We start from the raw sequence: 14,775 nt of genomic DNA, 5'->3' as shown, positions 1-14,775 counted from the left end.
TCCCCGATTACAAGTCTAATTTATCCGCAGACATCCTGATTGAACAGTTCCTTTTCCGCCCTAGCAGAAGATGGAGAAGCACCATGCCGCCGTCGACGACTGCAAGCTGTTAGCCGTGTTATTCGACCGCTAGTAGGAAACTGCCGGTTACCCTTCGGACGAACTCCTCGTTTGTCCCGGGTGTTCGAACGCCTTCTTTGCCTCCTCTCAGCTTCCATTATCCCAGCCTCTCCTTCGTCCTATTCATCCAGCCAACATGATGCTACCTGGCCTTGCAGGCCTTGGTCCCAAGACTCTGGGCTGTGCTTGTGCCGTAGGAATCTCTTCGCTTCGAGGACGTCACCCGGAGTGGTACCCGGCGCGCTAGCTCGGTTCATTGCATTGGAGCATCTGTAGATGGGCCCATGTCCCGTCGGCTGGGAATTCGCATGTAGCGATGGTGAAGTCGTATCGAGGTCGGGAACTTGCATATATGAATTGAATCGCCCTCCTGGCGGATTGCTTTCTTGTTGATCTCCGTTCTCACCCACACTTCCTATCTCGGGCACAAATAGGTCCTTTGAACTGTCGCCAGGAACCTGTGGGCAATCGGTCACGATGCATATCCAATCCCTCGCCGTGCCCCTACTGGCGGCGTCTCTTCCCCTCGCCTCTACCCAGCTCGACTACTACGCGAAGAAGGCTGGTCTGCTGTATTTTGGTGCTGCAACTGACACCCCAGGGCAGCGTGAGCGGGCCGGTCTGGAGGCATCTTACGAGCAGTACGATGCCATCCTCGACGACACCAACGAGTTCGGCCAAACAACCCCGACCAATGGCCAGAAGGTGAGTCTTTAACAGCACTTGCTGCCTTCGTCACTTGGCTCCGAAGCTGATCTCGTCTCCAGTGGCTCTTCACCGAACCCGAGCCAGGTGTCTTCAACTTCACCGAGGGCGACATCGTCACCTCCATCGCCGAGGAGAACGGCCAGCTCCTTCGCTGCCACGCCCTCGTCTGGTACAGCCAGCTCGCCCCCTGGGTGGAGACGACGGAGTGGACACCCGAGACGCTTACCGATGCAATTGTCCGCCACATCCATGAGGTGGCCGGGCATTACAAGGGCAAGTGCTACGCCTGGGACGTCGTTAACGAGGCCCTCAACGAGGACGGTACCTACCGCGAGTCCGTCTTTTACAACGTTCTCGGCGAGGAGTACCTCAAGCTGGCCTTCCGCACTGCGGCCGAGGTCGACCCGACGGCGAAGCTGTACTACAACGACTACAATCTCGAGTCCCTCGGCCCCAAGAGCGAGGGCGCTAGGCGCATCGTCAAGCTGCTCCAGGATGATGGTATCCGGGTCGACGGTGTCGGCATGCAGGCCCACCTGGTTGCCCATCGCGCGCCGAGTCTGGACCAACAAATTGCCGTCATTCGATCGTACGCCGAGCTTGGTGTTGAGGTTGCCCTGACGGAGCTGGATGTCCGCATCGAGCTCCCTGTCAATGAGACGAACCTCGAGTGGCAGAAGGAGGCTTACAAAAATGTAAGTGATCCGAAGCACTGCCCTCCTCAACTTCCTTTCGAAGGTGCTAACCATCACGTGTCCTAGGCTGTCGGTGCCTGCGTTCAGGTATCTGCCTGCGTCGGTGTTACTATCTGGGACTTCTACGACGCCTTCAGCTGGGTTCCTTACGTCTTTGAAGGTGAAGGCGCCGCCCTTCTCTGGTTTGACGACTTCAGCAAGCACCCTGCCTACTACGGTGTGCTCGAGGCGTTGAAGAACAAGACTGCTGCGCCGTGCAGGAGGAGACGGGCTCTTGACTCTGGCAAGAGCAAGAAGCTCTTCTAGATTTAAGGCCTTTGTGTCCTGCGGGAGACAGCCCCGTAACCTGTGGTGGTCGACCAGTTACCCGGGTCAGACCAAGTCCAACTTGGCGGCTGGTTACGTGTAAGGAATCGTAATTAAATACTGTAAATACGCAAAAGTGGCTTCTCGGGCAGATGGAAACCGCCGTCCATAGTGCCTACATGTTCTACAAAGATTCCGTGTTTTTTCCCAAACGTTTGCTTTTAGAGTGGAATATGCTTCCCGGTGTCCATTTCATGCTATCTCTGGGCGTCGATTTCCACAGCAGTGTCAGTGCAGCCTGGCCTCGCTCCAGAAGCGCAAGCAACGTACGTGACGGGGAATAATTTAGCTAGCACAAAATTAAGACACGGTTCGCGCTGTCCGAGTCACAGATTAGCTCCGCACTCTACGACATAAAGCGATCTTCTTAGCACGGCATTCACCCACAGTAACTGGAAAAGTCGACACTTCACCCAGGACCTCCGGGCGCAGGTACATATCGCCACTACGATTCCTCATGAACAGCACGACTCTGGAACGGCGCAGTCCGTGGCCGAAAAACGTCTCATGGTACTCGGCCGCATCCCCGGAACAGAAATGCAGCACCCTCGTATCCTCTGGAATAGAATATACTGGCACTGCCCCCGGACGGGGCCAACCTTCGTCGTCCAGAACCAGACCGTGCTCGGTCTCGATGATCAGTCGTGCCAAAGCACACATTCCTTCCCTCTCCCAGAGACTCTCACGAGGTGCCGCAAGGGTCCTCATCAGTCTCAGGGCCTTCAGCCTCAGATGCAGTACTCTGCACCGATGCGCGCAGAAGAAGAGAAGTGGTATAAAGCCCATCTCGAATGAGGGTCTCGGTTTGACGCCCCCTTTCTTTTCAAAGGCTACCGCCTCCACTGCGTCGTCTAAAATGCTGCGGAACTCGTCCTCGTAGCCGTCGTAGCCACTGTCGTCGCGGGAAAAAGCCTCGGAGCCCCAGACTAGGACGATGCGGTACTTGGCCAACATGAGCGCCCTCGCCACACTGGTTTTCTGCACCTTGGACCTGGCTTCAAGGTCCATCAACATAGCGTACCACTGTCTCGCTAGGCATAGAATCCCGTCTTGCTCCTTCAACAGACGAGGCAAGATCGGCTCGTAATGACTAGGTCCTATGCGGACTGAGAAGCCTTGCCGAATGAGTAGCATCGCTTGGTTCATAACGTCGTCCATCATATCCCCTGCTTCAGACTGATTTGAGAAGGACGACGACGGCGGCGGCGTGTATCGTGAGATGGTCAGGTCGAGCCCATCCGCCTCTTTGGACTTGAAAAAGAATGGCAGTGTAGTCAAGCGGCGGAACAGCGGCATCAGGTATTCTCTCACCCAATTTAGCGACGAAGGCTCGGGACCGGCGAGAATGGCAATGCCGTGGGTGCAGTGCCGCAAGGCCACATCCCGGTTGCCTTGTAAAACTTCTAAGCAGATAAAAAGGATGCAGACCAGCAGCACCAGGCCCGGATTCTGCATTTCCTTGAGCTCCTTGATCGCGGCGTTGTAATGCCGTAGGATGATGATACTGTTCTGGCGCCGATGGACCAGTGATCCGAGCGGGCTGTCCTCCTCCCGGACGATATCTTCGTAGAGGGAGCTGATGGCGATGATTGAGTGCCGGACCGCGGGCTCGTACTGGCTAAACTGCACGACGAGGTGCGTCCAGAAGTAAGGGTCGGTGGCGCCGGGCAGGTTCGGGCTAACCATGTTGCAAAAGTACTCCAGCGCCCTGCTCTCCTGCATGCCGGTGTCTGGGAACAGACTCGGCGGCTTCAGCAGCTGGAGCTGATGAGAAATAGGCTTGGCCAGGTCCGGATAGCCATCGCAAACGCGGCCGGTGCTCGAACATCGGAGGCAGTCCGGTTTGGCCTCGTCGCACTTGACCCTGCGAATTCTATCGATTTTGCCAGAGTCAGGGGGGGGGGGGGGGATGACGAATCGATCCGTGACATCACTACGTGAACTTACTTGCAAGTAAAACACCCGGTCCTCACTTTGCGTTTGCCTTTTCGGGCCATCCTTCGTCGGCAAGTGATTGTAAGGAATGTTTGGAAAAGTCCAACAGCGACGGCGACTCTGGTCTAGATTTTGTTCTTGGCCTATATGTAGCTGGTATGGCATTTCATTTAGATACTGAGTCAAGAAACCTAAGGCCGATTTGTGCCCTTGTAAGAGCTGCATCTCGCTACCCCCAACTTTAGCATCAGTGGAGCCTTGGCATTTCAACTCCGGTCCAGGTGACCATCGGAGCAGCGCCCAAGTCTGACACCCGCTGTGCTACTGGATCCAATCTGAGATTCCGGGACCTCGGACGTGGTGGGATTTCCAGGCATAAAACAAATGCAAACCAATTAAGTGCAAATACATAGGTAAGGGGCCGTTCTTGTGTCTGCCGACAAGCATCGAACCGAGGCATCCTCAACGGCTTTGTTATGGCAGCTTGAAGAGGAGGATCGGAGTTAGATTGACAAAGTCCAACGGCGACGGCCAGTCTTGTCAAGGTCTAGGATACTGTGCACTGGAGAAACGGCCGATTAACCCAGCTGTCTCTCTACCTTGCTGACGGGAGTCAGCCTTACATAGCTCTTTTCCCATGTAAGTGGCGTATAGTTAGCTCCAACGTAAGCATCCTCCACTGGTCCATCATACGTTTATCTTCGGCCGTGTCTTTGTCAGCTGCATGGGCTTATAGCGACGACCAAAATGGGAACAAGACAGCTCTCGACCCCACCCTCCAAGGTACGCAACCGTTGACATGTGTTGAGAAAGTTCATGTAAACCGGCGCGCCAAGCTGGCAAAGGTAGACACTCCCTGAAGCGACTGCTGCAGCATCCTGGTGATGGTGACAAGCACTTGTGCGACAGCGCCCAGCCGCAACTCCACCGCCATGTAAGCTTGCTACTTGATTTCTGAATCCGCCATCCCGGAAGACCCGGAGTCCTCCAAGACGCACGGGAGGCTAAATTGTGCATGTCCCCAAACATCCCATAGAGAACTCACATAGAGTGTAGCGACCACCTTCGTATGTGCTGTACTTGCAGCGCCCCGGCTGGTCCGCGCGAGGGGGGCTGTTCTTCGCCGTAAAGGCTGGACAGTCCCGTAGGGCTGGATGCCTGGCGTGTCGCCTAAGCTTGGCTGCATAGCGGACTTTGCCCGCTTTCGGCTCTGGATGCTGAACCCTTGAGTCTGTGAAATCACGAGCTATAATCATGTCAAGAAATACAGTGGTGAGGTACGGCGGACATGGTGTCGTGATCTTACGGATGACCTCGAGATATTGCCGAGCCGAGGAAGCTACGGACTCAAGAGACTCTCACGGCGGGGCATATATGTGTGAATTTGACGAATTTTGTACTCGTTCGAGTGTGGTATCATTGCGTGCTCCCATGTGTCTTCGTAAACTTGTGATCGCCAGTAAGACCCCTTCAAAACGCTGTCCTCAAGCATTAGCCTCCAGCTGAGCGGGCTTCGTTCGCCCCAGACCATCCTTTCCGTAGTAGTCCATAGGATACACCCCCTTGCCCCAGTCATCCCTGACCTCGAGTGCAACGAGTGCTTCGTATGGCGTCAGCAATGGCCGCGGGAAAGCGTACCCCCAATCGATGCTCAACCGCGGGCAGGCAACTTGCACCCAGCACTCCACATCGCCCATCATGGCCAACTTCCCCGGAAATATCTCGCTCAACAACAAGTTCACCCAGGGGATCCCGCGCTCCTTGAGACGCTTCTCGATGAGCCCCATCGTATGCGGGTTCCCCTGGCGGCCCAGCGAGCCGAGGATGAGACCCCATTTCCGCGCCATTTTGGCCGTCCGGATCGCCGTCCGCCGCAGGTCCTGCATCTCGTCGTGGCCGTACGTCTCGCGCGTCAGTTTGCGCGAGTACGGATCGTAGCGGTAGGCAGGTATGCTCGGGTTGTGGATCATGATGCTCTCAAGGTGGAAGCGGCCGTCGCCGAGATACAGGATCATGTCTACCTTATCGTCGTCCTTGAGCCGCGGGCTCGTGCAGCCCAGGATCTCGCCCTTGCTCAGCGGCGCGATCTGCGGCACGAGGACCTTGAATCCCGCCTTCTCTAGGGTGCCACGCACCCCGTGGATCGTGGCGTTGAACTGGATGGTGCCAACAATGGCGATGGTCTTACCCGAGGCGAAGTTGCGCTCGAGCGATGCGAGGAGGTGCGAGGTGTCGATGCTGATGTCGACGAAGACGTAGAGCGTCTTGATCTTAGTGACGTCGACGGGGATGAGGCAGCTGTGGGCGTAGTGCACCAGAAGGTCGCAGCCCATGGCGCGGGCGGTATAGTCGTCGATGCAACAGGCGCCATAGGTGACATCTCCCATGATCAGGGTCTCGATGCCTGGGCAGAACTCGGTGAGGATGTCCGAGATTGTAGTGGCGAAGAGGAGGAGGCCCTCAGGCATCTGAAGGGCGACCTTCTTGGCGCCAGAGGAGCGGATGCGGTGGATTGTCTTGGGGATCTCGAAGCTGTAGTTCGAGGGGAGAATGGAAATAGCAGACTTGAGTGCCGGGTCGTTAAGAATATCTGGAGGGACTTGATTCAGAAGACGAGGGCCTCTCTTTGGTTGTGCCACTATGAGGTGAGTGTGAGCATATAATCACTCCGTCATTTGAAAAGCGAGGCCGGAAAAAACAGGGAAGGGCAGCCTGACCTTGAATGGAGTTGCTATCCTCGATAGATCCATTTGAGCCTCCGCTCCTCGCCGTGGCCTCGGCCGCAGTTCTTCTACCTACAAAGCGCTTCTTCGGCTGCTTCATCACTGGCTGGGTTACCGCCTCCTCTTCGCGATGAGACGCCTCAATGTCGGCGGCTATGCCAAGATCCGTTTGCGCCCGATCCTCCTCCATTGCTGACGCTCGTCTTGATATTTTAAGGCCCTTGAAACAATGTATTTTTGATACAGGCCTAGATGTTGTGTCGAGCTCGCGGACGACTCTTGTATGAGGTAGATTCACGTTTGATGGGAGTTCTTGCGTGTCGCCTGCTGCTTGTGAGTAAGACCGCCCTGGGAATTGCCCCGCGACCGTAATCACTGCTAACTGAATTTTTCGCGGGGCAAGACGGGATGATAATATTGCTGACTAAGATCAAACATGCAAGTAACGAGGCATTTGAATGACTGCCTAATCATTGGCTGGTGTCATATTGTCAGGCCACTCCTCTCATGAGCCCGCCATAAGAAGCACTGCTACCAAGCAAAATCACAAATCCCAGTTCATTTCAACAAACTGGTCCTTTTTTTATTAGAATTGAAAAACAGCCAGCGAATGCATACCCACCAGAGTCATCTATCATCAAGACAAGCTCCAAGGAGCGATATTTTGTTATCAAGACTAGAACGAGGGTCCAGGTGGTATGGTGTGGTCGTGAGCAAGGAATCCACGCTCGTCCAAAGTTCGGAAATCAAGCGGTTTGAACCTATAGTTGTTACGTGACGTTTCAGCATCGGGTGTTTTGGGTCACAACACACGTTGGAAACTTTGTAACATAATGGCCTAGGTATGTACCAGCACGTCAGACTCGGCTCAAAGGGGTGTATCAAGCCATTGGCATATGAAGAATTCATTAAATCTGATGGGTGACCCGTTTGGAAGCTGAGTGTCCCTTCATCTTGTATCTATCATTAATATGTTGGGTGGGAACGAATTCCCTCGACCCCCACGATTTCTTGGCCTCCCTGTAAATCAATACCATGCATTCAATTACAAACTTCCTACTCAGAAGAAGTAGAATTGACACTAAAGCGGTAGCTAGCCTGAAGGACGTAGGGGTCACCGCCGGGCTCGAAGATCTGCTTCTTGCCGCGACCCCATGTGGGGTTGTTGATGCCGTCGATCCAGTCCTGGACCTCGAGGACGATGCAGCCGTATTTAGGGATTATGCGAGGGTAGTCGGGGTTATCGAACAGGCCCTGGGTCTTCTTGAGGGCCATAGAGCCATCCTGCTGGTTACAGCTGTACATTTGGAAGGCGTCCTGGTCAGAGTAGACGTCGAGTTGGATACCGGACCAAGCTGACTGCAGGCGGGCAATGTATCCTTCGGTGCGCCAGTTGTAGAGGCCTAGATCGTTGCGGTTCACGATCCAGCAGTTGTCTGCCTTGGTTAGAGTCTCTTCACTCCCCAATTGATTACCAAGGAGACTTACCATAGCCAGTGCAGTTCAGGCCGCAGTTGTTCTCAAGTTCGGGCTTGAGGAAGTCGGCGCCAATCTGCTTGGGGGCACTCCAGAAGTCGTTCACGGTGCCTTTGGAATTGGCGAGGATCTCGCCGGTAGGGATAAGGATGTTGTCGACAGCTACTCTCTGGCCGTTGTAAGGCATGTGCAGAGTGTGGTTGAGAGCCGTGTTGGTCTCGTTGTTGGCGAAGCCGTCCAAGTTCCAGTATGTGTGACTGCTGAGCATGATGGGCGTCTTCTTGGTGGTCGCAGTGGCAACCATCTTAAGCTCCCAGTTCCAGTCAACGATGGTGTAGGTGATAAGCGACACCACTTCGCCGGGGAAACCCTCTTTTCCGTCTGGGTCGGTGATGGAGAAGGTGATGCTGCTGTTGGTATGGGAAACCACGGTAAAGTTGCGGTAGTCCCAGCCGTCAGAGCCTCCATGGAGCGTGTCGAGGCCCTTGTTGTCGTTGAGGTCAACGTGGTAGGTCTCGCCATCAATCTCAAAGGTACCGTTCTTGATGCGGTTCGCGTAGCGGCCGGGGACACCACCGAAGTGAGGGTGCTGGGTGTCAATGCTGTAATAGCTGGCGTTGTCGAAACCGGCAACAATATCCCTGGGGATGCCGTACTGATCTTCGATGACCAGGTTCGATATGGAGGCGCCGTAGGGGATGAAGGCAGCCTTGAGGTACTTGCTGGAGATCCAGTACTTGCCGTCCGCGTCGGGGGTTCCAATGGGCGCTGTTGCGTTCCCATCAGATGCGCCGACGAACTGGGCCATGGAAGCCGGAAGGAGCAGAGCCCCGACAGCGGCGGGGAGTAGTGAGCGCATCGTGAGGATAGTGGGCCAGACGAGGTAACAGATAAGTGAGGCGCAGAGCAGCGCGGGCCAGAGCAGACGATGGTGACGGGAGGACGGACAACAGGATCGGCGTGAGGGGAGAATGGGGTGAAGTGGGAGCTTATATTCCAAAGGTGCTCCTCCTGTCATGCGGGAGGAGCGGAGAGACTTGCCCATGGCAGCGAGAATGGGATGGTAACCATCGGACCAACACAGCTACGTTATGCAGGACAGGAAGGACCGTGGAGTGCAGAGAACCGGCTCCACACACTCGGCAGGCTGGGGAAGGGAAAGCTTCGGACGGGACACACAGGCGGAAATGAAGCTAACAGGGGACGATCAACGATTTGGAGGTGAGGGCAAGATGTGACTGGAGCGTCTACCCGAACATGTACCTAGTGGGATCCTTTCGCTTGTCCGCCCCAGAGAAGAAACGAACAAACAAGATTGACTGAGCTAAACCACACAGTAGCTGGGGTAAGCTTAGTAGGTGTGGTAAAGCTTTCGTCACGGGCCAAAGCTAGTGGCACGTAACGCTGCGCGAACCGAGATGCGAGTCCAAAGGAATTGTAGGACCAACGAGTGATTGCATTGCAGGGAGGGGCCAGCCCCAGAGCAACGGCAGCAGAGCGAGGCCGGCCAACGGTGAGGTCGAAAAGGGACCGATGACACCCTCTCCAGTGGGACGAGCGGGGTCAATTGGATTGTGGTTGGTTGTCCCTCAGGAACACACGGCAAGTCAATGGCCAAAAGTTCCAATTGGAGATGAATGGGACGAGTCGAGGTCCAACGGCAGGGAAACAAGATGGCAAAAGTCCGGGGTTAGGGCGCGATGATGGCATTAAAGAAGCGGAGATGCCGGGGTGGGGAGTTGGGGGAAGGAAGAGAAAGGCGCACAAACACCCGTCGGGAGAATTCTCTTATTGGTGCGCGTGTGTTCTTTCCCGAGGTCCCGATGTCCCGATGGCTTCGCAGCTTCAGAATTGACCAGAGAAGTACGGATAGGTACCGGTAGTGAGGTGAGCACACTTGCAGGGGTCTGATGCCGCTGGAGCTGGGAGGCGTCCGCGCTGCTTTTGCCGGGGAAATTGGCGTGCGGGGTTTTAGTGCCACTTCCCCAGATGTCGTCCCTGTTTCCCCGCTCCAGTTCCTCGACACTTATCCGACCTTCCTCGACTCCTCTCGACTCCTCTCCACCTGAGGTAGTCAAGCTTTCTTTCCCCGGCTGACGTTACAGCTGCTATACCCACAGGTCGACATTGTGTGCTGCAACAAGGGGCCCGCAGTCTACTCTGTCGTCCTGGAGACCACGGCTTCGTCCTCCATATTCCTAGCAGGCATGACTTCCCGAGGGAAGGGAACCAATCTCCCAACACAAGATTGTCCAACCCGCACGGAATCAACAACTGGCGACAACAGATTATCCAACCGGCTAGTTGGTGAAGCTACTACGTAGACAGGCAGACTTTGCTGCCGGGGAAACACTGATTGGAACGCATCGGTGACAGCATCCCGGGAAGCAATGACTAGCCTCCTCGCCACCTAATGGCCAAGCTCTTAGGACCCAGCCTTTTTACGGTCCTAGACTGCAAGAGGAAATCTGAAGAAAGGTTACTGACCACATGTCTAGGATGGGGCGAGCTCATGGGAGAATGTAAAAGACTCGATACTGAGATACTTGGCAGTTGAAGGCCTAGGCTTACTCGACTCATCGTGACCGAAGTCGGATTTGACTACACAGTGACGTCAGCAATTTCTTGAACCCGTAAACTAAGCCTATGCTTGATCTGTATGTGAGCAATGATCGTTTCAACTCCGTAATTCGGCGATGCCTTTGTATGTTCCTCTATTTCCTTTGCCACGAGGGACCCCGCATACAGCGCCGCCGCTGAGAAGTGTGTAAGTCGAACAGGCATCTTCTTAGCGGCCCTGAAAGGATCAACAATGGATCCAAAGGCTCGTCATAAGAGTTTCCTATGAAGACATGGAATCTCTAACCAGAAAAGGCGTTGTCGAATGCTGTCCTCAACTCCGTCTCCAGTGAAACGCAGCCGCTTCCAAAGACACCCGCCATGCCTTCGGTCGCCTGAGTGCAGCTTTTAGTAACTAAAGCCGCTTCAGCCTAGGAATTCCATGTATTTTCTAGGTTCTTTGGAAAATGAATATTCATTGTTTACTCGTAGCATACATTTCAAGAAGTGGCGCGGCCTGTAGATTGGTGCTAGCTTCGCCTCCAACGACAGGAGAGTGTATTCTATCGAACCTATACCTCGAGGTAGTACAACAGGGTTATAGAAACATAATGGTAGTTAAAGTGAACAAACGTGTTTATGACCACATCCTGTTCTCTATTCAGTTCTTAAAGTCTTGATAGACGCCCTTCGCCATGATGCTATCGCACGATTGGCCTCCGACACAGCCCCTCGCCGAACTTGACACTGATACAAACATGAACTGAATCTTCTACATTATCGAGTTCGATACTCGACGGGTCAGAGAGCCTCCCAGTGCCGTTGATCTCGACCTGATAGACTGGCGGGGTATATAGGGGCAAGTCTCGGTGTCGTGAGTGACGGAGTTCATGGACCCTTTGATGGGTCGCTTCATCGAAATGGAAGATGGTTTTGAGGCTCGCAGGCAAGATTCTTTTTTAGGGCAGTCGAAGAGTTTTTTATTTTGTTGTTTTTTTTGCCAGAGAGGGTGGGAATAAAAGTTTCGAAGAAGAAAAAAAGGGGACGACATCGGCTCCGTAAACTTGCTCAATGGTGGCGATTTCCGATTTCATCAACGTTGCTGTCTCCACGCTACCAGAGAACTATCAAGGAATTTTGTATCGGTTCGATTCAGTGAATGGGGGCTGATGTAGTTCATCATCTCTTCATAGTAGCCTTTGGCGAGCCTTCTCGAGAGCCGCCTCATGTCGAACCGAAAGGGTAGTGAAAAAGCAATAAACCCAGCCTTCCAGTTCGTAGGGGCGGACAGGACCGTAGTACACCTACATGGTCAGGGAATTCGCATCGCCATGCAACCGATTTGGTTTTCCTTCCCCGGCCCCCTCTATGCTGGCACCGGAATGACATGATTGCTCCCCGAGTGTCCTGAAGGGCTAGAATCACGCAACAGTCAATATATACTATAGCGATTGAGTTTCGCGAGGCGTCGGTTTGGTGGCACATGGAGACTCGAATAACTCTTGTTACTGCGTTTGCAGTAACCAAGCTTCAAAGTCTTGGGAGACCCAACATGACAGGGGCGGGATCACGGGCGTCGAAGGGGACAGAGAGGCTATGCGAGTCCATGCTTGAACTTATGAAGTCTCTGAATAGCCTCGAAGAGAAGAATTGAGAGAAGTTGCAAGCTTGAATTCACTCTTCCTAGTGAAGAGGGGAACTTCTCTCCACTAATAGCTAGAATACACAAAGAGCAGCTTCTGTAGCTTCTGGCAGGCTGCAGAACACTCATGCAGGCATACGTATGTTACCTGCAGATAAAAAAGGCAGTGGAAGGTCTGAGAAAACAACTCAAAGGGTGCCATTGCGTAGGGGCTTGCCAGACGCTCACCGGCAATGGGTAGCCTTGGCTCCAAGGCTAGAAACAGGCTCCTCTGGGGAAAGCCTGGGGACGAAAGCAGACGAGAACTCCAGTTTTGTAAGTACCAGTAGTGCAAACACCAATAGCCTGATAATTTGGTTTATAGCAAGAACAAAGCTTGAAGAGAGACAATACTTCATATGTATTCGGAAATTGCTTGAACAAAAGTGCCAATGCTTGGCAGAACCTCGTCCTCCTCAGAGGCTCAGAGAAGATGATGATTCAAGAGCGCAGTAGCGAGAAGCTTCTATTACTCTTAGTGATCAATTAAGATGATGTTGGTATACGGTATGGACCTGTATCTGAACGGACGCCATTGGGTAGATCCCATAGACCATTACAGATATGGACATGGCGGCATTCTACATATGCGAACGAGAAAGGGGGAAACCAGTCCACGAAGATGATCGTCAATCTCAAAGAAACCTGCAAAGGATTCCACTGAGACCAAGGAGCTCAGGCCTGCCGAGCTCAACTCTACCCATCGAGCAACTTGCCAAGCGCTCTGCTCAACTGCCTAACACCATGGAGAGCAACAGACACGCTGGCCGGCCACTCGTTATGTACGTCATGTAGGGCCGCAGATTACAGTACTAGAAGCCAGTTAAGATACAATTATTGAATGAAAATTATATTTGATGTGTAATCATGTGTCACCCTCGAAGTATAGGCGTCACGGTGCAGACACCACCATTTTGACCAAGGACATTCACGACGAGCCAGCTCACCCGCCCGTACGATTGTGGACTACCGGTAATGGCCGTGGGCATGATGAGACACGATTTTTTCTTATTCTCGTTGCGGCGGATCTCAAATTCACAAGCAAGGGCGATTGGCGGAGCAATAAGAAGATGACGATACCGGAAGAAAGAAGCCATCTCGCTACAACCCTGCGCATCGCCGGCTACGGACGGAAGGTCTCTCGTATGTTTCATGAACGGGCTCACCTCGGTGACGACGGTGAGGGCGGTGTTAATGTGTGGGGAAATGACCCTTAATGCGGTGAGGCAAAATTTGGAAATGCTTGTTGACCTCGGTCGGGAAAGAAAGCAAAGGTGGGTGGGTTCTTTCCATGTGCAATCTCACAGCCAACAGCAGGCAGGCTCGACCCGGCATAGGTAGTGACGTCGCACCTCCTTCTATCACCTACCTACCTTTGCTTCGTCTTGATCTTAGGCTAAGGTGTCTGGGCGGGTAGGTAGGTAGGTAGGTAGGTAGGTAGACAAGGCAAGGCTAGCTAGCGTGCACACAGCGAAACCTTCGGAAGGCGCGATTTACCAGATACAGGAGGCGGGACCAAGAGGAGAGGTTGATGGCCAGCCAGCGAGCGAACTCCCTCCCGACTTGTACGTACCGGTACCTACCTAGGGTATTTAGAAGTAAGTACCCACGGCTGTGGTGCTGCCCCAGACTAGACTGACAGGCACTCCGGCATCTGGTATTGGCATCGCAGCTACCCGCCTCTCTCCTCTCTCAAACAACTCCACGTCCCCCCGAGTTGCCCATGTTTGTTGCCTCGGCCCTTCTTCCTATCTTGTCCGTCTTCTGTCTTCACACCCCCCTCTCTTGAACACATTTCAATGGTACCGGAATCCCCCGTCGATAGGGCATTCCGCAAAGAACCTATTCTTTCCAGAGTCCTTCCGCTCCCCCGGACCACGGGGACAACGTGTCCCAAACAGCATCATACTTTCCTTGGCTCCGCAGACACGCTCCTTTCGCCTAGGACAGGGTGGCACCGCAGATCCTATTTTCCAGAAGAACAAGCGAAGACACTCGGAACGGGGGGTGACGCAAACGAAGGTTGGGGTCCACAGCATCACCTGAACGCTTGACCCCATGTCCGTTCCGTCTGAGCTTGAGAAGTTCCGGAACATTGTCATCACAAAGGCGAGAAAATTTTTAAAATTGCCTGCGCTTCAGCAAGGGTCCAGAAGACGATTCAACACGACAATCACCACCGCGACATTGACACCGTATGCTCATGGTACCTGATGCTGCTTGCACAGCACGCCGTACCGCAAATCATGGATCCCTCCCTGGCAGGGTTCCGCACATAACGAGCGGAAGCCCTTCCCCGGTGCCACGAGGCTAGTTCCCCCCCTCCATTCCCTCCGTCCCATCTCGTCCCCGAAAGGAAAAGGTTGCAGCATCGATCGACCAACTCATCAACCAAACGGCTTGCTGAATGCTTGCGTGGCTTCAAAACCTCCATACGCGAATGAGTTGCTAGGCGGGCGAGGTTTTGCTCCCTTGCGCTACGGTTGACCTATGCGCTCAGCTGCCAAAGACA

The 14,775-nt window shown here is 53.9% G+C and overlaps 5 protein-coding genes across 5 annotated transcripts; 1 reads left to right on the top strand and 4 right to left on the bottom strand.

Annotated features, from left to right (window-relative positions):
- Nucleotides 1-408: 408 nt before the first annotated feature.
- LY79DRAFT_175292 (family 10 glycosyl hydrolase) lies at nucleotides 409-2,026 on the top strand. The gene is made up of 3 exons (XM_060551254.1): nucleotides 409-825; nucleotides 888-1,523; nucleotides 1,590-2,026. The coding sequence occupies exons 1-3, from the start codon at nucleotides 598-600 to the stop codon at nucleotides 1,827-1,829; spliced, it is 1,104 nt and encodes a 367-aa protein (XP_060414915.1). The 5' UTR covers nucleotides 409-597; the 3' UTR covers nucleotides 1,830-2,026.
- Nucleotides 2,027-2,222: 196 nt separating this feature from the next.
- On the bottom strand, nucleotides 2,223-3,886 carry LY79DRAFT_514058 (uncharacterized protein; the record flags this gene model as incomplete). The annotated part of the gene is made up of 2 exons (XM_060554556.1): nucleotides 2,223-3,762; nucleotides 3,837-3,886. 2 exons carry the CDS (start codon nucleotides 3,884-3,886, stop codon nucleotides 2,223-2,225), a joined length of 1,590 nt encoding a protein of 529 aa, XP_060414914.1.
- A 1,301-nt stretch (nucleotides 3,887-5,187) lies between these two features.
- Nucleotides 5,188-6,900, bottom strand: LY79DRAFT_551435 (putative diphthamide synthesis protein-domain-containing protein). Its single transcript, XM_060557650.1, has 2 exons — nucleotides 6,542-6,900; nucleotides 5,188-6,462 (listed from the first exon to the last, which is right to left on the bottom strand). Exons 1-2 carry the CDS (start codon nucleotides 6,735-6,737, stop codon nucleotides 5,309-5,311), a joined length of 1,350 nt encoding a protein of 449 aa, XP_060414913.1. The 5' UTR covers nucleotides 6,738-6,900; the 3' UTR covers nucleotides 5,188-5,308.
- Nucleotides 6,901-7,603: 703 nt separating this feature from the next.
- Nucleotides 7,604-8,882, bottom strand: LY79DRAFT_514156 (aldose 1-epimerase; the record flags this gene model as incomplete). Its single annotated transcript, XM_060554566.1, has 2 exons — nucleotides 7,604-7,983; nucleotides 8,036-8,882. The coding sequence occupies 2 exons, from the start codon at nucleotides 8,880-8,882 to the stop codon at nucleotides 7,604-7,606; spliced, it is 1,227 nt and encodes a 408-aa protein (XP_060414912.1).
- Nucleotides 8,883-13,916: 5,034 nt separating this feature from the next.
- Nucleotides 13,917-14,339, bottom strand: LY79DRAFT_551433 (uncharacterized protein). Its single transcript, XM_060557649.1, has one exon. It carries the CDS (start codon nucleotides 14,321-14,323, stop codon nucleotides 14,060-14,062), a length of 264 nt encoding a protein of 87 aa, XP_060414911.1. The 5' UTR covers nucleotides 14,324-14,339; the 3' UTR covers nucleotides 13,917-14,059.
- Between the last annotated feature and the right edge of the window lie 436 nt (nucleotides 14,340-14,775).

The sequence above is a fragment of the Colletotrichum navitas genome, assembly GCF_030913465.1.
Source record: "Colletotrichum navitas strain CBS 125086 chromosome Unknown LY79scaffold_24, whole genome shotgun sequence".
Taxonomy (NCBI): domain Eukaryota; kingdom Fungi; phylum Ascomycota; class Sordariomycetes; order Glomerellales; family Glomerellaceae; genus Colletotrichum; species Colletotrichum navitas.
The sequence above is the reverse complement of the archived record's forward strand: the minus strand, read 5'-3'. Positions and strand labels throughout refer to the sequence as shown.

Coding starts and splice junctions, on each gene's coding strand:
- LY79DRAFT_175292 (XM_060551254.1), top strand. CDS start 598: ATGCATATCCAATCCCTCGCCGTGCCCCTACTGGCGGCGTCTCTTCCC. Junction 826..887: donor CCCCGACCAATGGCCAGAAG/GTGAGTCTTTAA, acceptor TCTCGTCTCCAG/TGGCTCTTCACCGAACCCGA. Junction 1,524..1,589: donor AGAAGGAGGCTTACAAAAAT/GTAAGTGATCCG, acceptor CACGTGTCCTAG/GCTGTCGGTGCCTGCGTTCA.
- LY79DRAFT_551435 (XM_060557650.1), bottom strand. CDS start 6,737: ATGGAGGAGGATCGGGCGCAAACGGATCTTGGCATAGCCGCCGACATT. Junction 6,463..6,541: donor GGATAGCAACTCCATTCAAG/GTCAGGCTGCCC, acceptor CTCACCTCATAG/TGGCACAACCAAAGAGAGGC.
- LY79DRAFT_551433 (XM_060557649.1), bottom strand. CDS start 14,323: ATGGGGTCAAGCGTTCAGGTGATGCTGTGGACCCCAACCTTCGTTTGC.